The 24,402-nt window shown below is 42.7% G+C and overlaps 1 protein-coding gene across 3 annotated transcripts in view; it reads right to left on the bottom strand.

Annotated features, from left to right (window-relative positions):
* The window catches only part of LOC144775490 (dimethylaniline monooxygenase [N-oxide-forming] 2-like), a 205,981-nt gene extending 181,981 nt beyond the window's left edge, over positions 1 to 24,000 (bottom strand). The window contains exons 1-2 of one of the 3 annotated variants that reach the window (XM_078659232.1): positions 23,916 to 24,000; positions 4,751 to 4,893 (exon numbers count right to left, since the gene is read on the bottom strand). In XM_078659232.1, coding sequence (XP_078515358.1) covers positions 4,751 to 4,882 — 132 coding nt within the window. In that variant the 5' untranslated portion in view covers positions 4,883 to 4,893; positions 23,916 to 24,000. Of the gene's footprint in view, positions 1 to 4,750; positions 4,894 to 23,703; positions 23,800 to 23,915 lie in introns of those variants that run through there. The other 2 variants (XM_078659233.1, XM_078659231.1) reach the window with 2 other exon arrangements.
* Positions 24,001 to 24,402: the final 402 nt, after the last annotated feature.

Below are 24,402 nucleotides of genomic sequence, written 5' to 3'. Positions count from 1 at the left end.
CCTTGCGGATACCCTGCCGGGGCTATCTCACAGGGGAATACCAGGACGGGTTCCCTAAGCAAGCGCTTAGAAACCGCTTGGTGATTTGCGCTATATAAATTCCTGTACATTTACATGTACATCGCCCTCACACGATCTATCGATCGCCCTCACTCGATCTATCGATCGCCCTCACTCGATCTATCGATCGCCCTCACTCGATCTATCGATCGCCCTCACTTCATCGCCCTCACTCTGACTATCTATCTATCGCAATCACTCTATCACCCTCTCTCTATCGCCCTCCCTCTATCTATCTATCGCACTCACTCTATCTATCACATCACCACAGCATCACTCAGCACCACCACAGCATCACTCAGGGGCACCACAGCATCACTATGCGCTACCACAGCATCACTGAACGCTACAGCATCACTCGTCGCCACCACAACATCACTCAGCGCTACCACAGAATAAATCTGTGCAACCATTCAACAACAGCTGGTTCAAATATGTTCTCTCAATGTTTCAAGCTTTATTACAAATGTCACAAAAAGATATTAATATTTCACTTCTGTTCTTGGATTTTCGTCACAATAAAATACACTGAACTATGGGCCCGATTCACAGAACTAACTTAAGACAAAATCCAAAACTTACTACCATTTTGATATTCACAGAAGGCACTTACTCGTTTCGGTATTCACAGAAGTGATCTGTGCTGGGCCCCGAGAAAGGTGGCGCAAATACCGGCGAAGCAGTCCGGTCAATCAATTAATCCAAAGAAACAAAGTTCATCATGCGCTCTCAGGCAAAAAGGCAAAGGAATCCGATAATAGGATTTGCAGTTTTAATTACACAACGCGTTTCAGCTCAACAGCCTTGTTCACGTGTCCACCTTTGTGGACACATTGGATCAAGGCATGGAAGCACTGCACAACATTACAACAGGATTACCATAATGATAGATATATACACACACATATATATGTGTGTATGTATATATATATATATATATATATATATATATATATATATATATATATATACATATACACACACACACATACACACACACACACACACACTTGTTAAATAATACAATTTAAAAGAAATTGAAAACTTTTATATAAATTACAATTATTTTAATAGTTTTACATTTTCTATGTGTAAATAAACCGACAGATACATATATAAGTGCGTGCGTTTGTTTAACTGAGTATATGTATATACATTTTTCATATTAGTTAAATATATTTAATTTACATTATATTACTGTTACACATTTCTGCATTTAATGTTTAACTATTTTTTAAAAAACAATAATTTGTATATTTTTTCGATATTAGAGTACAACAATATTTGTTTTCAAAAAATTTTGTCATTTACATTGTAAGTATAAGAAAATAATATTTTCGTGCTCAATATTTGACAATTTTTATCACAATATTTTGGATTTCAATATATTGTCAGTGAATCTCAGGATGCTACAGTGGATATTGCTACTTTCAGAACACAAATAAAGGTTCATTCACAATACAAGAACGTTTAAGAAAATATCTAGCCACATTACAGTATACTATGCTATGCAGAGTATGTGGAAAGAGATGAAATTCAGGAGGACACTGAGTGGGAGATTTTTTAGCAGTATCACAGGGATGCATTCATTTGAACAACAATGGTGAATTTGTCAAATGTGGCACAACTAAAATACATTAATAAACATACGTCTAAACATCTGTTTTATATAGCTTTGAGCACATTTTCAATCAGTTACGGCCAATATTCATCATCAAACTTTTGCTCTAAATTCTGCACAAAAGGAAGAAACCATAACATTTGTCTTCATTTGTGGGACATCTTCCCCTTGAAATCTGTTAGTATTCTGTCAGCATTCCCTCTTCCAATGCCCACTTTTTCCACAGAAGTGACAAGCTGTGTTCTTTTTTATCATCTCAACATTCATGCAATCATTATTCCTCATTCCTCTTCCACCACGTTGTTGCATCACTCCATTTACCATCCTTACTCCTTGCATTTGATGTATCCCATTCATACTAAACTGTGCAAAATTCATATTTGAGCCCATTTAATTTCAGAACCTTTTTTCACATTTTTTCATTTGAGCAATCATCAGCTTCTGTTTAAGCTTTTTTCTGTTTTGCTACAAACTAATCACTAATATTTTGCCAACTTCAAGATCTTGTTTATGGTTTTTCACTGCCAAGACAATTCACGTTGTTGAATGGGATTGATAATATCTGATATCAAACCGGATATGAAAGCAGCTCAGAATACACTAGCCTTATCTTTGTCAGAATTTTTGACTCCTCTGTGTTTCTTAAAGACCTGCTATCATAATAAGCATGCAATGACTCTTCGTTCCTGTGAGGTGCTAAAAATCTTTTAACCAATCTATATCCTTTTCTGGAACTTGTTTTTCAAATATTCTATCACAGCCTGATATTTGTTCATTACTTTTGCAGCCGGAGCATTATTTGGAAATATTCTAACTGGTTCTTGTGCCGGCTTTATCACTGGGAATTACAATCAATGAATTGAAATCAGTCCATAATACTTGAGAAATATGTGTCAATTTGTGTACTTCCTTGTACCTTTTTCCTGGTGCCGCTCGCAATTTTAGAAAATGATGAGTAAAAGGTAACAGATCAGATCACCACCATTGTAAATGCACCAAATTCTCTCCATGAACTTCTCTTGAAGGAAACTCCAAAACAGTTTCTGTCCCTTCTGAATCATTCACCACACCCTCGTATTACTTTCTGTCCATTTTAATTTCTTTATACTTTTTGTTTGATTTTCCCATTGTTCTCGATATTTCTTTAAACTACTATAAGCCCTGGTTTTCTCAATCAAATCTTAAATGTGAGATTTCAGAGTTGTTAATCCCATTTCTCTAATCTCATCATAGGCTAAAGTCATTTTATAATTTTGTTTCGCATTTTTTATTCTACTGATATCAACATCTAATTTATCAGCTAATTTTTCTAATTCATCATGTGCATCATTTGCACATCTAGCTTTTTCTGTAATCAACTATCTCATTTGATCTGAATTATAAAACAAAAGCCTATTCAAATCAATGTTGTTCAGTAACATTTCATCAAATTCCATTTTTAAAATACCAATATTAATTTATTTGGTAGCCCCTTCTACTAGACTGTTCAAACAGGTGTGGTAGAATTGTATTTCAGATTGCACATCTCGATTTATATTGGGTACTGCTGTCATCATTCTCTCAACTTGTGTACTTAGTTCAAATCCGGTAAGGGCTTACACAGTAGTACTAACTCTCCAGGCACCAAGGTCTACTCTTGAGCCAATATCATCAGTTCTCGTTGTTTTGGCAGTATATGGGGGAGTTCTCAATTACAAAAGCGCATTTATAAATTTATCATCCTCATCAGAAACATCTGTAATCTTCTCATCTTTTTTCCTTTTATTTTTCTCATCACCCTCTAACTATAGCAGGAATTGTCTTTTTTACACATTCCATCATATCCTCCCACCAACTTTTATCCTGCTGATTCATTTTTCTCACAAGCTAGAGTTTAAATGAGCTATTTACCTGCTTGGTCATCTTCTTTCTCCCATTTTGAACAGTCATGTAATCCCATTTATTAAGAGCTTCAAACTGTGTAAGTTTGAGTATCCATTTCATGAAATAGTTTGTCTCAAGAAATCTAGTTTTTAGATTTAAAGTTACCTTCTGATGGAAATTCTAAAATGTCATCATGGTGCAGTATATTTATTCACTATCTGAAATCCAGTTACATATACAGTTCGCAATCTCTTTCATCATATTGTTGCTGGCTTTCCCTCTGCTAGCAATTTCTGACCCTTCCTAAGTACTACAGTAATCTTAGGCTTTACTAACAAACTTCCCATCATTTTCTCTAAAAAATAACCTCAAACAAGTTTAAAATTACGATAAAACATCCTGGCGAACCATAACCAATCATAGGGCAGCTCTGCCAAAGGTCAATCTATCACAACGCGCCTTTGTCAGCAACCAACCAATCAGAGCACAGTTTTGTGGTAACGTCTCACCACTCCCAGTGTGACTCCCTGGCTGACAACCAATCATAGCACAACTTCTCCATGAACTAAATAAACCCTTGTCTGTTTACCCTATATAGTGCTCACAGAAGACTGCAGAGACTGTTGGGAGAGATGGCATTCAAGAGAACATTGATTGGGAGGGTGAATGAGCAAGAGCAGTTTGAAAAGTACCTCAAGGCAGCATCCATTTTAATAAAAATGATGAACTCGTAAAATGTCGCACAACTAAAATACAATAATAAACATACTTCTAAATGTCTGTTATATATCATTGTAAACACAATATTATCAATTCATCAGTTACAACTAAGACTAATCATATAACTTATTATTATTTCAAATTAATGGTCCCCCAAAATTGCACTTTTTAAAAACACTCCATCAGTCCATTAGTCTACCCTCCTGTTGCTAGGGCACACTAAATGTAACTCCACCACCTTCAAGGCAATGTCGGATACTGCCAATGTATGAGATCAACGCGAGGCCACACACAGTGCATTATCAAACTCCTGACAGTGACTCAATGTGACTTGGTTACAGCGTGTGACAAACCCTTCACTTTTTTTGCAGTTTATCCTGTGTACATTATATAGTAATGTATCTACCAGTCGGAGAAATGTTAATGTTTCTGCATGTGGCATTCATGTCCTGGTGATAAATGAAATACCGGACTCTTGTGACTTACCATGAATTTCCAGAGCCCTCCAATGTCATCACCTCGCTCAAAACAGGTGGGATCCAGCCCCTCATCCAGACAACACTTTAAAGATGCGAGACCGCTGACCCCAGCTCCAATCACTGCGACGGTCTTCACCATGGTCCAGGCTGCTGAATTACAAATCGTACAGTCTTAGGAAACATTCAGTCTCTGTCACACAACAGTAGCAATGTAATGATTGGCCTGAAGACAGCCTGTATATATCTCAAAGGCTAAATAAAATAAGGTATCAGCTATTTCCATGGCCACCTGTTAATTTGTGGATATTTTCTGCTATTTTCCCAACCACTGGCTAAATAGTAGAAATTATTTACTATTTGGTCTGCAGCCTTAAGAATAGCAGAGATACTTCTCCATTTACTGGCTAAATATTAAAGATACTGCACTGTTTGGTGAGCAGCCATGAAAATAGCAGAACAACTTCGCTATTTTCCCAGCCACTGGCTAAATAGGAGAGATTCTGCACGGTTTGGATGACAGCTGTTCAAATAGCATTAAAACATCGCTATTTACCTGCCCACTAACTAAATAGTAGAAATTTTGAACTATTTGGTTGAAACCATGCAAATAACAAGGATTTACATGCCCACTGGCTAAATAGCAGAGGTTATGTACTATTTGGCCTGCAGTCAAGCAAACAAAAGATCTTCAACTCATTACACAGCTGCTGGCAAAAAGCAGACATGTATAATTAGGCCAGCAGCCATGTAAATAGCAAATAAACCTAATTATTTACATGGCTGCTGGTAAAATACCAGAAATTTTACGTTAGTTGAACAGTAGCCTGGCAAGTAGCAAATACACTTTCAATATTTACCAGGCATCTAGCTAAATAGCAGAAATGATGTACTGTGTTGACAGTGGCCTTGCACATACCTTGAAAAGAAACATCATTATTAACCTGGTGGCTGGTTAAATAGTAGAGAGTGTGCACAACTTGGGCAATAGCCATGCAAATATCAGAGGAACATCTCTATTGACTCAGTTGCTGTCTAAACAGCTTAAATTCTGTTTTATTATACCGTGCGCAAATTTCAACAGGTACTTACAAGTAGAACTACAAACTAGGAGTGAAAACAAGTGGTATCCATCTCCTTATGAAAGTAAGGATCCTGCTGTATTATTTCATTTGCAAAAAGTGGTAGCGTGTTCCACACGTTTTACAAATGGAACATTATTTTGCAAACCAACATATGTACTTTTTGGACGGTTCACAAAATACTCAATTGCAGGGAGTTGCTGAACAGCATGCTTCATTAATATTCATTCATAATATTCATTAAGCAGGTGTATATTTGCTACACTCAGTGAGTGGCTGTAATCACAGAGATGGTGGCCTGCAAGGGCAGCACACTATGACCTCCATGACTACATTCCAAAATGGATACTTTTTTTCTCCCAAAGCAGCCCGTGTTCCTCTAAGAAACCAGTGCTGATTTAACATTTTTTAAAGTTTTCAGTTTGAGGCTGCCAAAATGATTAGACGGGGAAAAGAACCTTAAGGAGATCTCTTCTCATTTGCAAATTATATATATATATATATATATATATATATATATATATATATATATATATATATATATATATATATATATATATATATATATATATATATATATATATATATATATATATATACACATATACATATACATATATACACATATACAAGCATACACCCTTGCACCCCAAACCCCCCCTAAACCTTATAAATCCCTTGTCACCCAAAAACTAATACCCACCCTAAAGCCTAAAAATACCCCTGGACACCCCATAACCATTACCCAAATACCCATACCACCCTGAACCCTAAAATACCCTTGCCACCCAAAAACCCATACCTACCCTAAACCCTACAATTATCCTTCCCACCTACTCTAAACCATAAAATGTACCTTACCACCAAACACCCAAACCCATCCTAAAACCCAAAAAGTTCCCTTACCATCCTAAAACCTATACCCACCCTAAACCGCAAAAATACCCTTGCTGTCCAAAAACCCATACCCACCCTAAACCCCCAAAACCCATACCACCCTAAACCCTAAAATTCCCTTTGCCACCGAAAAACCATACCCACACTAAACCTTAAAAATTACCTTGCTGCCCAAAGACCTAAGCCCACTTTAAACCCTATTAATTCCCTTACTACCACAAACCCCATACTCACCCTAAACCCTAAAAAACCCTTTGAATCCCAAAACCCATACCCACACTAAACCCTAAAAAAACCTTTGCAACACAAAAACTAATACTCTCTAAATGTATCCTTGTCACACAAAATTCCAAACCCAAACAAATCCCTACCACCTAAAAACCCAAACTCTAGAAATTCCCTTACCACCCAAAACCCCAAACCCACCCTAAACCCTAAAAATGTCTTATAACTCAAAGACACTTATACTCCTACCCACCCTAAACCCTAAAAAACCTTTCCCTAATATATCTATCTATAGATATTACCTGCTGGTGATAGCGATACTAGTTATAGTTAGGACCAAGTTTCCATAGGTAAAACATTTTTTGTTTTGCCAATAACTTTGGTACCGCTAGACGAATCTGCACATAATTTTCAAACAAACTTCTCCTTTTTGGTTCAGCAGCTGTGCTGAAAGTTTTGGAGTGATGTGTCAAGCGGGCCAAGAAAAGTGGGGTCCCAAAACAAGGTTTCCCCATTTTATGTTTATGGAGATTTTTCATTTTTTTAACACAACTACAGCCTGAACATTGAAGAGAATTACACCACATTTGGCAGAAAGCTAGATGTTGGTCCAGAAAGCGTGTTTTTTTGTGATTTGGTGTAAATCTGTTAGGTAGTTAAAAATCTAAGCAGGGTAAAAACACAATGATCTGCTAGTCTCTGTGGGGGGACCCCTGCGAGGACCCAAAAAAAAAATGGGTCTTATTACAAATTTGGCAGGATCCATGTATCCAGCCGTAAATGAAAATAAACCCACAAAGCAGGGGCTCCTACGATCCTTAAATTTTAGTACCCAGCCCCGGGGGCCACCACCATTCCAGCACTTTAATTATGAAAGAGAGCAGAGGGGCCACGCAGACCCTCCCTCAGCAGCCCTGGGGACCGCTACCGCCTCTTGGCTTTTGAAAATTTGAATGCGGGGTGCACATGTCCCCGCAACCCCAGGGACCACCACCTCCCTGGGGCAAATGAAAAAAAGGAAGGAAGGGGGCTGCGTGGAGACAATTATGGCCCTGGGGACTGCCACCCCTCAAGGTGGCCCTGGGGGTGCCCACTCCTGAGACATTGCAGTTTATTATGGCTTGGTGGGAGCATTACCGCTCCTGCAAGCCACACCAAATGCTGCTACACCTTCAGTAAGCGAGAGCATTGAAAATGCTCTTGCTTGCTGAAAGCGGAGCAGAATTCCTTTTGGACAGAGAGAGCTGCATGTTCAGCAGCTCCCGCTGTCCAAAAGCAATGGTGGCTCCTGCACATCGGTGGGGCCTTCATGCTCCCCCCAAGGCCTCCAATAAAGTATAAATGTGCCCTGAGTGGGACCAAATCACACAGACTAGAGGCCGACACCTTGGGGATGGGTCCCCTCATGTTTTAAAAAAAACTCAATTTAAAAATGGGGCAGATCCCGTGGGATAGGGTCCCCAAGCCCAACATTGGCCAAAGGAAGGGGGCTACGCAGCCCTGATTCACTAAAAAAAAGAAACAATAACACCTGGCAACTCACTGGAGGCCCCACCCCCTTCTCAATGACTCTGAAAACGCACCTACTGGGATGCTGCTGGTTGGGGGATAAAGTCCCCTTGGTTGCTTAGGGTCCTTGGGGGCCAATAAGACCGCCTGTTACCTCCAGTAAGTCCCACACAGTGGGACTGCTGAGAGGTTTTTGGAGGCCACGCCCCTTTCTACACCACTCTGCAAAAGCGCCTCCTGGCACACTAATTGTTGGGAGACAAAGTCCACTTGCCTGAGAGGGCCTCAAAAGCGAAGATGGTACCAGCCTCGAAGAGAACTCAGATCTAGTAATGAGTCTCTGCTGACGCCCCTCAGAATACAAACCTCCAGAAATGGCGGTTGCGCTTTTTCTTTTCTCTCCCCCGCCTTATGGAATAAAATGCCTCTTAATCTTCGCATTATCCCTGAACACAGCCGCTTTCGCAAGAGGCTGAAGACCTGGCTTTTTGTAAATTAAACCTTCTTAATTCTCTTGTCAGAGCTGTCTGCAAGAGCCATGAGACTCCTTGGATGTGATTTGTGCGCGATACAAATGTCCTTGACTTGACAGGCACTCATACACCCACTGATTAATCAATACACCTTGGTATACATAATATATATATTTTTTTTAATTTATTTTTTTAAACATATATATCAGTCCACAACAAGTTCCTTCCAGGATCCCTGACCCGTGGTCAAGTGGTGCACTGAGCCAGGCGTATGACCACACAACAGAAGTGGAGAAGTGTGGCTCAGGGGTTAGAGGCGGCAGACCCGGAAGCTGAGATCGGTCCTGGACCAGGGTTCAATTCCCCGCCTCGGCGGGTCTTGGGCTAAAAATTCCACGGACTCGATAATTCTCGCGCCGGTGCCTCCTCGACTCACGGGTTCACACTCTGCGACTCTGGTCAATAGCTTGCTTAATCTCCACAACGGCCCCTCGCGGCGGGATGCCTGACTTTCACCTTGTGGACACCCTGCCGGGGTTTCTCACAGGGGAATACCAGGACGGGTTCCCTAAGCAAGCGCCAGGATGCCCTTTGGGTGACAGGTTTGCGCTATATAAGTACACCTACATTTACAACAGAAAACGAATGAAGCGCACACTCAGGAGATGTTACTCAGTGCAGGTTTAATAACCAGTCATCAACGACTGGTTATTAAACCTGCACTGAGCAACATCTCCCGAGTGTGCGCTTCATTCATTTTCTGTTGTGTGATATATATAGATATATATATATATATATATATATATATATACACACACACATACACACCTACACACACTTGACGGATCACCACAACATTTTCAAGAAAGGAGTTTAGGTGAGCGTCAAATTAGTTTTGAAAATGTTGTGAAGATTTGTCAAATGACCCCAAAGTTATTAGCAAATCAAAAACTGCTTTTAATAGAAATCGGGTCCTAACTATAACTACCTACTAGCGACTGCCAGTAGGTAATATATATGTAAAAAAACATGTATTACTTAAAACAATTAGGGCCTCGTTACGATGGTGGTCGGAGGAGCAGGAACTAGACCACCCGACAAGGAGTCAGCAGTCCCACTCGCCAAAATATGATAAGACCACTGCGTAGGTGGTCGGAAACGGTCTTTTTTACTGCAGGTTGTGCTGGGGGGCGGAAAAGGGCGCCAGCACAAGCTGCAGTAGAAAAGGTAATTTTTCAATCATCAATACACTGTGTGCCTGGCACAAAGTGCATGATATTTGGGGGACACCACATGTGTCCCCCTGACCACTTAGCAGTGGCCCATGGGAAATGGAGGCCTGGCTTGGGGCCCCCAAAGTCTCTTTCAGACTGCCTTTCCATGGCGGTGGGACCGCCATTAAAAAACAGTTGGAAAGGGACATCCTACTTCTTGCGGCGGTGCCTGTCCAGGCACCTCCTTCATGGAAGGGATAGGAGTCTGACCGCTGCCCTGAAAGGTTACTTGAGTATGTCAAGAGACTGCGCTCATTGCTCTGACCACCAGTATTGTAATCCAGCAGTCGGAGTCAGGTCAAGTCAAGAGATTTATATAGCGCGCTACATACCCAGAGGGTCTCAAGGCGCTTGAAGAAGGGTGGGGAATTACTTGTCGAATATCCACGTTTTAAGTTGCTTTCTGAATGCTAGGTGGTTCTGAGTAAGGCGAAGGTGAGTGGGAAGTGAGTTCCAGGTTTTGGCTGCCAGGTAGGAGAAGGATCTACCTCCCATGGTGGTTTTGTTGATGCGAGGTACAGTGGCAAGGGCTTGGTTGGAGGATCGTAGCTGGCGGGAGGGGGTGTAGAAGGACAGTCGTGTGTTGAGGCATTCGGGTCCAAGTTCGTAAAGTGCTTTGTGTGCGTGGGTTAGGAGGCGGAAAGTAATCCTCTTTTTGACGGGGAGCCATTGGAGGTTTTTCAGGTGACCAGAGATGTGTTCTTTGCGCGGGATGTCTAATATGAGCCTGGCTGAAGCGTTCTGGATGCGTTGGAGTTTTTTCTGGAGTTTTGCGGTGGTGCCGGCGTATAGGGTGTTTCCGTAGTCCGCGGCTCGTGACCAGTGCGTGGGTGACCGTTTTTCTAGTTTCGGTTGGGATCCAGCGAAATGTTTTTTTGAGCATGCGAAGAATGTTGAAGCAAGATGAAGAAACGGCGTTGACTTGTCTGTTCATCGAGAGTGAGGAATCCAGGATGACGCCCAGGTTCCGTGCGTGGTCCATCGGGATGGGTGCTTTTCTAAGGGCCTCTGGCCACCAAGAGTCATCCCAGGCGGAGGGGGAGGTGCCTAGGATGAGGACTTCTGTTTTGTCTGAGTTCAGTTTCAGACGGCTGTGCTTCATCCACTCGGCTACTTCTTTCATTCCTTCATGCAGGTTGGTTTTGGCAGTGTTAGGGTCTCTGGTGAGTGATAGGATCAGTTGAGTGTCATCGGCGTAGGAGATGATGTTGAGGTTGTGTTGGCGAGCGATGACCGCGAGGGGGCTCATGTATACGTTGAAGAGGGTGGGACTGAGTGAGGACCCTTGGGGTACGCCGCAGATGACTTCAGTGGCCTCTGACTTGAATGGTGGAAGGCGGACTCTCTGGGTTCTTCCGGTGAGGAACGAGGTGATCCATTTCAGTGCTTTTCCTTGGATTCCGACGTTTCTGAGGCGCTGTAAAAGGGTGCTATGACAGACTGTGTCGAAGGCTGCGGAGAGGTCGAGGAGGATGAGGGCGACTGTGTCTCCATTGTCCAGTAGGGTTCGAATGTCGTCTGTTGCTGCGATGAGTGCGGTTTCAGTGCTGTGTTTGGCTCGGAAGCCGGACTGTGAGGAGTCGAGGGATTTGTTGGTTTCGAGGAAGGCGGCGAGCTGCTTGTTGACAGCTTTCTCGATGACTTTGGCCGGGAATGGAAGAAGCGAGATGGGGCGGTAGTTTTGGAGTTCGGTGGGGTCAGCTGTGGGTTTTTTCAGAAGGGCGCTGAGTTCTGCGTGTTTCCAGCTTTCCGGGAAGGTGGCAGAGTTGAGGGAGCAGTTGATGACATCTCGGAAGTGTGGTGCTATGATGGAGTCTGCTTTGTTGAAGATGTGGTGAGGGCATGGGTCAGTTGGGGATCCTGAGTGGATGGAGTTCATCAGGCGGATGGTGTCCTCAGTGGAGATTGGGTTCCAGTCAGTAAGGATGTTCAAGGGGGGTAAAGGTCCTGCAGAAGGTTGGATAGGTTGGTCTCCAGGTCGGTTGTCGAAGCTGTTGTGGATGTCTGCGATTTTGCTGTGGAAGAATGAAGCTAGGGAGTCGCAGAGGGCTTGAGAGGGGGTGATGTCGTTGGAGTTGGCTGATGGGTTGGTAAATTCTTTGACGATGTTGAATAATTCCTTGCTGTTGTGGGCGTTGTTATCTAGTCGGTCTTTTAATGCGGCTTTCTTGGCAGACCGGATTAGTTGGTGGTGTATGCGGGTGGTGTTTTTGAAGGCGTCCCTGGTGCTGGTGTTTGGGTCTTTTTTCCAGGCCTTCTCGAGGGAGCGACAGAGTTTCTTGGATTTCTTAAGATCATCGTTGAACCAGGAGGCGTTTTTGCTGCCTAGTTTGATATGACGTTTTTTCAACGGTGCTAGGATGTCGGCGCTGTTGGATAGCCATTGGGTGAGGTTAATGGCTGCTTGGTCGGGGTTTGAGGAGTGGGCGGGGGGGTTTAGAAGAAGCGATGAGGAGATCTGGTCGATGGTGATTTTGTTCCAGTTTCTTCGCATGGTGGGTTGAGGATGGTTGTGGATTGTGGTCTTATTGTAGGTGAAGTGAACGCAGCTGTGGTCCGTCCAGTGAAGAGCTGTGGTGTGACTGAAGGAGACATGTTTGCTGGAGGTGAAGATAGGGTCGAGTGTGTGACCTGAAATGTGGGTGGGGGTGGTGACAAGTTGTTTGAGTCCGAGGTTGGCGAGATTGTCCAGAAGGGTGGTGGCGTTGCTGTCATTGCTCCTTTCCAGGTGAAAGTTGAGGTCTCCCAATAGGATGTATTCCTCAGAGGGGAGGGCGTGTGGGGTGATAAAGTCAGTGATGTCGTCGCTGAATCGTGCACGGGGTCCTGGAGGCCGGTAGAGGAGGGTGCCTCTGAGTGTGGTCTTGGGGTCAGAGTGGATCTGGAAGTGAAGGTGTTCGGCGCTGGCAAGGTTGATGTCTGAGCTGGTTAAGATGCGGATGGAGTTCTTATGGACGATAGCGATGCCTCCTCCTGTTTGGTCGGTGCGGTCCTTACGGATGATCTTGTATCCTTCCGGGATGGCAATGGTGATGTCTGGGGCTGATGGGGCGTTCATCCATGTTTCTGTTAGGAAGGCGACGTCCCGAGAGATGGTGTCTAGTAGATTCCAGAGGTCGATGGCGTGCCTGTGGACCGAGCGGGTGTTGAGCAGGATGCATTGTAGGTGGTTGGGGTCGGATATCTGTTGTGTGTTCGTAGATGAGGAGTTGTTCTTGGTGCCGTCAAACTTGCAGGAGTTGCAAGAGAAGGGTCCATGGGTGTGTCCAGGAGCTGCTTGGACGCAGTTGGGGAGACGGCCGGGGTTTAGGGCTAAGAGGGTGGAGGCGTTGTATGTAATGCGGGAGGGGTGGGTGGTACGGGGGACAGGGGGTCTGGCGCTGGGCGCGGTCCAGGCGCGGATGGGCGTAGACGGGCTTACCTTTGGCGCACCTTCGGCGCGGCCGTAGCGCGTGGACGCTGCGCGTTGGGACATCAGGCATTAATGGATAGTGGAGGGGGCGGAGCGTGGGAGGGTCAGCCGGGAGGCGGGAGCGAGGTGGGGGAAGGGCCAGGGGATGCTAAAGAAAATGGCAGAAACAACAACAGGGCAGCAATAACAACAAGGTATGCAGCAAACTAAACGGACGCACTTTAAATATTCTTATCTTTTATGCAAACACAGGCAGGATGTGCGCGCTAGCGATCTCAAGGGCAATGATAATGCAGCCAATTTCAATTGTTACCCCAGAGCACACAATCGCTCCTAGAAGAGAAATACTTTGCACACAAGCGCTACGATCCAAAATGCAGAGACAAGCGCTACAATAACAGCGTGGTGGTGAAAGGGCAGCAGAGTCAGGCGCTACAATACCACGTCTGCGCAGGAGGAGGCAAGGGGAGCGGCCGTTCGTGTCCAGGACAGGACGGTCACAGCTCCAAGGAGGGTGCGAGGACGGCTAGTGGTTTCCGTGGGTGGGAGGGTCAGCCGGGAGGCGGGAGCGAGGTGGGGGAAGGGCCAGGGGATGCTAAAGAAAATGGCAGAAACAACAACAGGGCAGCAATAACAACAAGGTATGCAGCAAACTAAACGGACGCACTTTAAATATTCTTATCTTTTATGCAAACACAGGCAGGATGTGCGCGCTAGCGATCTCAAGGGCAATGATAATGCAGCCAATTTCAATTGTTACCCCAGAGCACAGAATCGCTCCTAGAAGAGAAATACTTTGCACACAAGCGCTACGATCCAAAATGCAGAGACAAGCGCTACAATAACAGCGTGGTGGTGAAAGGGCAGCCGAGTCAGGCGCTACAATACCACGTCTGCGCAGGAGGAGGCAAGGGGAGCGGCCGTTCGTGTCCAGGACAGGACGTCGGACCTATGACCTGGATGTCGGGCGACTCACCACCAACGGCCTGTCGTTGGCATTCCGCCCAATATCAAAATGAGGGCCTTAATACTTGCCTGCACTGACCTTCAAAACTTCAACAACAAATATGTCTTTCCCACTCATGCCTTTAGAACAAAATTAATTATAATGGCATTAGTGGTAAAGGCATCTTCGCTGTAAAGACTTGCGTGGTGGTTTTGCATGTGTGGTAAAGCCTGCTTGGGAAAGACATGCAGAGTTTCGGCTTCATTGTAATAGGTGTTTCCATATAGGGGTTGGCAGGTTAAGAAGCATGAATAAGAACCATTTACTAAAGGGATGGCCTAGATTCGCATGGATGGCCTACTGCTCCTGGTCTTCTTTTTTCTCTTCTAGGTCCTTCTGTGCCTTTAAGTGTCGGCCCTGCTATTAGTCCTATTCCAAGTCCTCATTTTCTTTGCTGGTTTGGCCCTCCTAATTTTTATCCTGGCCCTGGTCTAGCTAGTACTGGCCATCCTAAAACTGGTTTCCTGAATCGGGTGCTCCTGTCCGTCGTTCTTTTTGACCCTGGTATTCTAAGTCTTGCTCCTGGGTCATTCTTTTAGTCATATTGAGACAGCAGTCATTGACTGTGGCCCTCTGGATCCAACTTCTAATATTTCGGTTCCTCCAAGCCTGGTCATTTTGGTCCTGGTCCTCCTAGCCACCACAGTCCCCGTGCGCTGCCCCCATGTGATAATCTGAGACCTGGACCCCTAGGTACTAATCATTATGGTCCTCCTAGCCCTGACATGGTCATGGTCCTTTTAGTTCAGCTAAACTTCCTTGCTCTGGTCTTCTGGATGCCCTTAGTATGAATCCCCTTGGTCTCTCTAGTCCCTGTCCTTATCCTTGAACTACTGGTCATTGCCCCAAGTCACTTTCAGTTGTTTCAATTTACATACAGTTGGATTGATGTTAAACATGGTTTATTTAGTTCATTATTTTGTTTTAATTGGCTTTTAACGCATATTTGCAGTTTTATCTTATGCCTTTAAAAATTGTATCATGGAATGTCAGGGGTTTAAATCACCTATCAAGCGACAGAGAGTCCTAACACATTTAGCTAAACTGGATACGGATATTACATGTATACAGGAGTCACATTTATCAGCTGAGGAGTCTGCAAAGTTGAGGGGAAGCTGGGTGGGGGAGGTTCTTTTCTCCGGGCGATGGTAAAAGCAGTGGAGTTCTTATTCTTTTCTGTAAGTCCCTTTCGGTTAAGGTAATAACATTGCACAGATCAAACAGGTAGATGGGTCTTTGTTAAGTTTACAGTGGACAATGTTCCAATCTCACTCCTGAATATTTATGCACCTACAACTGGTGACACTTCCTTCTGGACTTCCTTAGCCTAACAAATTACACAGTGTTATGATGACAATTTCAGCCTTGCAGGAGATTGTAATGAGGTTTTTGATCCTTTTTTAGATCGAAACTCGTCAACTCCTTTCATCCCTCATAAAGCTCATAAACTTTTTACACAAACAATTAAGCAACACAAACTTGTTTAGGCATGGAGACTCTGTAATCCTACTCTGAGGGAGAATTCCTTCTATTCACCAACACATCATACTCAGTCACGATTAGACTATTTTTTTATTTCTCACCATATCTCTCAATCACTTATGGCAGCGGATATTGGCTCTATTTTAATATCTGATCACGCCCCTGTCACTATACCTTTGGATGTCTTACACAAACCCAAACAATCTCAGAAATGGCATTTTAACAATACTTTGCTTTTAGACCCGATTTTCACCTCATCCTTTGCTTCCTTCTTTAATGAGTATTTTCTCCTTAATCACTCCGACCCCATTCCTATTCATATTGTGTGGGACGCATTTAAAGCATCAGCTAGAGATTTTATTATAGGGTTCGTCTCACGAAAACGAAAAAAGGCTAAACAAATCACTAATGCCATGTTATCCAAAGTTAAAAGACTAGAACATTCATATTACTCTTCTAAGTCAAAAGACTATCTGAACTTTTCAATGCCAAATTCCAATTCAACCAAGATACAACCAATAATGCTTCAAATTACTTGTTAAAGTCCAGTTCAAAATGTTATGGGGGCCAAAATAAAGCTAGGAAATTACTAGCTAATTATTTAAAGGTTAAACAGAATAAACTCAATATAGATTCTGTTTATGGCCAAGATCATTCACTGAAACTCAAAGATTAAGAAATCTTAAATGAATTCCTTCACTTCTATAAATCATTATACACTTCTGAAACTCTCTCTTCTGATCAATCCATATCTCAATTTCTATCCAAGATTCAGTGCACCTCCAATGACCGCCCAGATCTTTCATCATTGGAAACTGATCTTACAAAAAAAGAACTCATTGCTGCCTTAAAAACACTCAAAAATGACAAAGCCCCTTGCCCGGATGGTCTCACTGTAGAATTTTTTTATCACTTTGCACACCTAAATTTGCTAAATTACATTCCCTTATACTTGCCTTCCTACAATCTGGTGCATCTTCGGGCTCTTTTTCAGACGCCCTCATCTGCCTCATTCTTAAGGAGGGCAAGGATCCACAATATTGCAAAAATTATCGACCCATTTCTTTGGTCAATATTGATTACAACATTTTTTCTAAGGCTCTGGCTTTACGTTTGGAGGCTCAGTTCCCTGACTTGTTAGGGACGGAACAATCTGGTTTTGTTAAAAGGTAGGCTTATAACGGATAATATTCGGCTATTTTTTTATATCCTTTCTAAAGCTTCTCATTCTTCTCACCCTTTGGCAGCCATAGCTTTGAATGCAGAAAAAGCATTTGACAGAGTTGAATGTCCATATATTTTTCATGTACTTGATTGGTTCGGCTTTGGCCCAAAAAATTCTGCCTTCATTTCTATTCTGTATTCTAACCCAAGAGCAGCTGTTTCAGCGAATGGTGGTATATCATTGTATTTTCCCCTCAGCAGAGGTGTCCGGCAGGGCTGTCCACTTTCTCCCTTTCTTTTTAATCTCGCTCTAGAACCTTTTTTGTTACAGATCCGTCAGAATGATAACATTCATGGCTTTAATTTTAAACAACATATTTATTGAAGGGTAGCACACCGTTGCTTGTGCAACTTCATTTCTATTCCTTGTTTAAATGCCGTTTACGTCGCGTGCTCACTAGTGACATGCTCAGCCCGTGCAGCACATCATTTTATAGACAACATCATAATGGAACACATGAAGGCTCCAACTTAAGGCACAGCATTGTTCCATTGCATATGCAGCCGTTTTTATCTTTTCGCCAGTTTGACCATTGTACTCCTAATTTTATCCTTTTAACAATTTCATCTCTGTTTTGTCAGAATGATAACATTCATGGCTTTAATTTTAAACAGACTAATGTTAAAATGGTGGCTTACGCTGATGATGTCTTGTTATTTTTATCGCAACGTCAAATTTCCTTCCCCACTTTTTTGGAATAAGTCGATTCTTTTGCATACTTTTCTGGATACAAACTGAATAAGGATAAATGTGATATATTACCCCTAACCAAATATACTTTTATGGCCGACTTTGCAAATTCAGGTTTTACATGGAGTTCCACATACATTAAATACTTAGGTCGCCACTTTACTTCATCTATCTCAGGCACAATTGCTCGTTGTATGGAAAATTGCATACAAAGGCTATCCACTTTAACCATGAAATAGACCCCCCTATACTTATCCTGGTGGGGCCGGTTAGATACCATCAAGATGATGCTTTCTCCTATAGTTCTCTATATGATCTCCAATATTCCGCTATCCATCCCCTTAAAACATTAACTCCATTCTATCTACTTTTTTATGGGGTCATAGGAAATCACGAATGTCCCATTTCAAAACTAATTCGTCTAAAAGCAGAAGGTGGGGCAAACTTTCCTAACTTTCCTCTCTACCATAAATCCTTCCTATTAAATCAGGCAGCACGATGGCTTTCCGAGCCCTCTGCAAACTATCCTCTTTGGACTACACTTGAACAGTCATTAATTTCTCTACTCTCATTTCAAGAATATCTTTCATTCTCACGCAAACCACAGTCTATATCTACCCCCATAATCAAACATACTTCCAAAATCATTCCACCTCCCTCCTTGACCTCTTTTCTTGATAATCCCATCTGGCACAATGTCTCTATTTTAATAAATATTAAACCCATTTTCTGGAAGTCCTGGAGACAACGAGGCCTAATTTGGGTGCGTCAATTATATGATCATGACGCAATTATCTCTTTTTCACAGGCTGCCGTTTCTTTTGGTCTACCATCAAGCTTCCACTCTAAATACTCCACCCTAACATATACCATTCAATCTGCATATATGCATTACACAAATTCCCACCATAATTCTTGTCCTAAACTTGTCCTCACGGCTACACTTCGACCCCTATTACTTCATGGTACCAGAGCCTCTACTATATATAAACTTTTCAACAGTTCATTTGTTCCGAGAGCTAAAACTAAGACAGGGGTATTGTGGGAAGGGGATTTGGCAGTTTCTCGGTCTGTGGAGTTTTGGTATAAGATATGGCTTAAGCTGCGATAATCATCTAGAGCTGCAAACACCACTCAGACACTTTTTTTCATATACAACAGGCTCTTACTTTCTCCACTTGTTCTCAGTTCAAGACACTCTGGTCTCCCAGATACTTGTTGGACCTGCTCTTCACCACATGCGGATTTATTTCACTTGCTTTTTAAATGTAGCCTTGTCCAAAAGTTTTGGGAAAAAGTATGGTCTCAAATTAATTCCATTTTCTCTTCTAGTCACCCTTTTTCCATTTTGCATATTTTCTTAGGTAGCATGTCTCCTATTTGGAAAGACTGCAATTCCAATATAAAGATAATAGATTTACTATTAGCAGTGGCTTTCCAACAAATAACCAAGAACTGGAAGGACTTTACCAAACTGTTGTATCAAGCTTGGTGGTATGCTATCTGCTACAATCATAGACTTGACACAACATTTGTGTATCCATTACACTTGGCATCAAAACGTTCGGACCTCTGGGCACCTGTTACGCTATTCGTTGATATAAGTGCTAGGCGTTCTCTGTTTCAGACTCCTTTGCAGCAAGAGGTGTCTAAACCTCCGTGACTTCCTTCATGTTGATATTCTCTAGTTTCATCTTACTTTATTTTGATACACCTTATGTAATAATATAGTTCCTTGATATTACTGATTTTTATGAAACATTGTTCTGTTACCTTTACCTGATAAGGCTAATTGATTTTATTTCATACTTTATATAATTGCCAGTTCCAATTGTTATACTGTATGTACTTCTTTACTTTCATTGTTGTTATATCTTATATATTATTACATTGCTTTCTATCAATAAACTTACTTTGAAATGAGAAAGGGCAGAGTGCGCATGACTGGTTTGGGCCACCCCACAGGGCAGACCAAACAGTCAGTGCCCTCAGCAGTGGGCAAGCCTCTCCTTCCTTGCCCTAGAGCAGACCCGCCCGTCCCCAACCAAACACTTCTGCGTTCTCGCAGTGCGAAAATCAGAAACATAAAATGGTAGTTATTACCATTTTATGTTTCTGCTTCTCGAACTGCCAGAAAGCATTGGGGAAACGCACCTCCTCCACCCTAGTGGAGGAGCCACGCCTTCTCTCCCACCTTCATCAAAAAGTTGACATTTATGATGCGGAAGGAGCATGGTTCTCGCCCAAAGCGAATCCAGGAAAGCCAGCCTTTGCCTCAGGCACCCTGGGAATGCATACTGAAAATTTGGAATCCCAGTACAATACTGACACCTCCATAACCCTGCACATCCGGATCTTTCACAGCAGTAGAGGGATTGTTAGTGGGCCACAAGTCATTTTGTTGAGGCTACAGTGATGTTCTTGCTGTGCTCATTTTGGGTAGATATGTGGAGTTTCACTAAGGTGCAAGGAGTATGCCACTACGTAATGGAGGATCACGCCCACCCCTGACTTGTACGACAAGGATGGTTTTACCTATGATAATGTCCGTGTTTGCTTAAAAGAGTCAATACAATGAGGTCGTTCCACTCGGTTATTCACCTTGCCGTCTATGGGTAGGTTTGGTTCTACGTCACGTGCATCCAGGATAGGGGAAAACGTTATACTATACAGTTTCAACGCCTCGTCTGGGATAGCAAGCGCTACATAAAATGCAATTTCAAAACCTCACATTTTCCAGTGTCACGTGTGAATAGTCGCCCGTCTGTTGTTTCTATCATGGTACTTGCGGTTCTGTGCGATTAGGGGGAAAATAAAAACTTCAAGTACCTGAATGCAGAGAAACCAGAGGCTCGGAACTGGGTGACCTATTCTCACCTGAATGTGTGGACATGGACTGCAAGGGTGCGTGAGGTTGTATTGATTGTGCTAAGTAGGCTAGGATGTGTTTGTCCCTTCATCCGCTCAATGGTGTCTGCGAGGCACTAGTGTTGCACTGCGGAGACTTCTATGGCTTAACTCACCTGTGAAAGCTAAAGTCGCAGTTCTTTTTTTCACCCACTAGAGCAAGCCAGAGCAGCGCAGCCGGTAGGCATGATGAGCAACTACTTTGCAATTAAGTCTTTGGTGCCCCTTTCTGAAACAAGTGCCCGAGAGCTTCACTGCCACAAAACGCGCATCTAAAATGGCAGCCGCCCAGGATTGTTGGGGAGCGGTGAAATTACTCTGGAGACTCCACAACGAACAGGGGGGCCCTTTAGCCCTCGCATTAAAAAAATATATATATACATATAAGTATGCATACTAATGCCACAGATGCAAAGATCAAATTCACATATACTATCAACAAAGAAAGGATAATATTTTTAGATACTGAAATCTATGTACAGAACAATGAATTACATACCACCCTATATCGTAAAGAAACATCTACAAACTCTATTCTTCATGCCATGAGTTTTCATAAGACCTCAATCATCGAAAACATTCCATATGGAGAGTTCCTAAGAATCTGCAGAATATGCTCAGATGAACTGGAGTGGGAAAAACACAGCATGAAAACTGCCTCCAGGTTCAAACATTGTGGATACAGAGAACATATAATCAAGAAAGGATGGGTGAAAGCAAAATCAGAAATTGCGACAAGTTACACTCAAGATAAAACCAAAACCGCAGGACAACACAGGATTGAGTAATGAACCCGTCAGATTAATCATGGATTACGGCAGTGAATCAAAACAAATTGCCCAGGTATTGCGAAAGAATTGGAAACTATTACAACTTGACCCAACGGTAGGGAAAATGATGGGCAATCACCCTAATATAACCTACCGAAGAGCACGAAACCTGAAGGACAAACTAGTCCACAGCCACCATCAAACCCTTAAAAAAATCAAAGGGAATGGAATGGTTAAAAAAAATGCTACAATTGCAAGGTGTGCCAGATTGCTAAAAACATGAATCAAGTAGCACTACCTAACAACAAGACATGCCAAATCAGGGATCTGATCACTTGCAAGAGTCAGTTTGTGGTTTATATGATTGAGTGCCCATGCTCCCTCAAATATATAGGGAGCACAATATGTGAATTAAACAAGAGAATCTTAGAGCAGGTACTAGCCACAGTCAACAAGGATCGAAGCACCGCGATTGCTAAACATATGGAGATGGAACACGAAGGCGATTGGAAGCTTCTGACTTTCTGGGCACTTGAAATGATACCCCCGAGTGAGAGCTGGGGGAACAGAGAGAAAAAATTGAGGCAAAGAGAGTCCAGACAAATTCGCAATTTCAGGACGTTTACTCCCTTTGGTCTGAACCAGAGTGAAGAACTTTATATTCATTTATAATTTGTGAACTGTTTGTTGGAGCATAGGGAACATATTTTTTCAGTGTACTCTTAAGGTAAGTGCAAAAAGGGAGGGTGAAAAAATCTCCTTACCGACATCGGCGTAAGAATTATACACACTCGCATATAGAAAATTAGAACATATATAAAAACCAATAGATTAAAAAAGAGATCAAAATAAATACCCATAAGCCGCTTAAAGTCATGGAATTTGGTTAAATGAGCCCTTCCTTAGTTCATATGCACTACGATACTCAAGACGCAATAGGAACTAAGAATATATTAATATGATTGGAATTGCCGATCCAATAAATAGTTAGTCAATGCCCACTGGAGGGCCTTATTGTATTATCATATATAATTTTTATCATCATCATTGTATGATTGCGCACAAACATTAAAACTGTGATCACAGCAACAATAAACCTCTCATGAGAGGAGTTAAACTTAGGCCAAATAATATCTATATATGCGCTTAGATAAAAATTCCTGATGCAATCAAATTGAGGCAAAGAATGACGGCATAAAGAGTGGAGTCAGACCTTCGCTCTGCATTAAACATCATATGTAGTGCCTGAAAGCGCACTATGAAGAGAAATCTACATGACAAAATAAAGGGCGTACAGATCGGGCTAATACATGGGTCATGTTAAAAATGTAAAAAAAGGAGTAAGATATAAGGAAAAAGTCTAAAAATTGTAATTAATACATGGGTAAAAACCGGTATTCACACATTATAAATACCTTTTGCACGCAGGTGGACAAATTTAATAGATATATTTAAAAAAAAATCTTTTGTACATATAAGTTGAATTGACATAGGAGCAAACCACAATTCCCAGAATGCACTATGTATATAGAAAAAAACACCACTAGTCACATGATGTTCTGATAATGATTTTATTGGTTGAATTGTTTGTTTTCCAAACTGAACCGTGAACAAGCTATCAGGGATAGCGAAACTCGTCGGTTTGTCTCCTCAATCTTGGATATATTTGAAATAAAATAATTGGGGAATGGAAAAGCCTGTGAGTGAGGATTCAAAACGTGGCAATATATATATATATATATGCATAGTGCGAACTCGACTGGAAGGTATTGGGGCGCTTTACATGAGCACCAGTTGTGTTACACAAGGACATCTTCATTTTTGGGTAGGCACGGGGAGTTCAAGTGAATTGCCCAGAATCACAGGATGCTGAGCCGACGCCGCGACTAACCTGGTTCCAAAGTCGGCAGCCCTGGCCTTAAGGCCACATCCTCTACGGACTAACCTATACGAAATAAAGCGATCTCGTCGGCTATATCGTTCTGAGGTTGGTAGGTCAACAAGCGCTTACCTTACAGAGCTCTCCGTCGCTTCTAAAACCTCAACACAGCCCTCCGAGTACGCAGTCGGTGAGAGATGAGGTAGTTACACTGAACGGACAGAAAAGGCTCTTGTTAGCCCGCAGTTGAAGCGCCCAGTTGTAAGCGAGACAGTACAAATCCGTTTTCACTGCACTGTTGTAACCGAAGTTATACCAACCTCAGTAATGTAAACAACCCTTACCTAACCACAACGAAGAGTCTCGGGTCTCGTGAGGTGTGTGAAGCACTGTACTGATAACCGGTGCAGATGCGAGTAACTAATCCTGAAATAACAGCGGGGGGGGGGGGGGGGGGGATAAAGAGGACGGCCACTGGGTGGGGGCAGGTATAAGTACCTGACCCCAGCCCCCAACCCCCCGTGCCCGGAAATGACGTAAGGAGCGACGATGGACATGGGAAACATTCCTTCTGCCCTGGCGAGTCCCAGCCAGTGGAGTGCGTGGGTGTGCCAGAATGGGGCACTATAAGGTGGCCGCACTCTTAGAAGGGCACACTGCGGGGGCTGCGGGAAGCCGCGGAGCCGCAAGCACTATAATACAAAGCAACACAAGCTTAAAAAAAAAGCACATAGAGAACTTTCTGAATAAAAGCATTATGCAGGAACTTTCGAAATGTATTAAGTTCCCCCACACCCTTTCATAAGAATCATTGGATACCCAATTTGGCAG

Source organism: Lissotriton helveticus, chromosome 1_1, assembly GCF_964261635.1.
Source record: "Lissotriton helveticus chromosome 1_1, aLisHel1.1, whole genome shotgun sequence".
Taxonomy (NCBI): Eukaryota; Metazoa; Chordata; class Amphibia; order Caudata; family Salamandridae; genus Lissotriton; species Lissotriton helveticus.
This window is presented reverse-complemented; position numbering and strand designations above follow the sequence as displayed.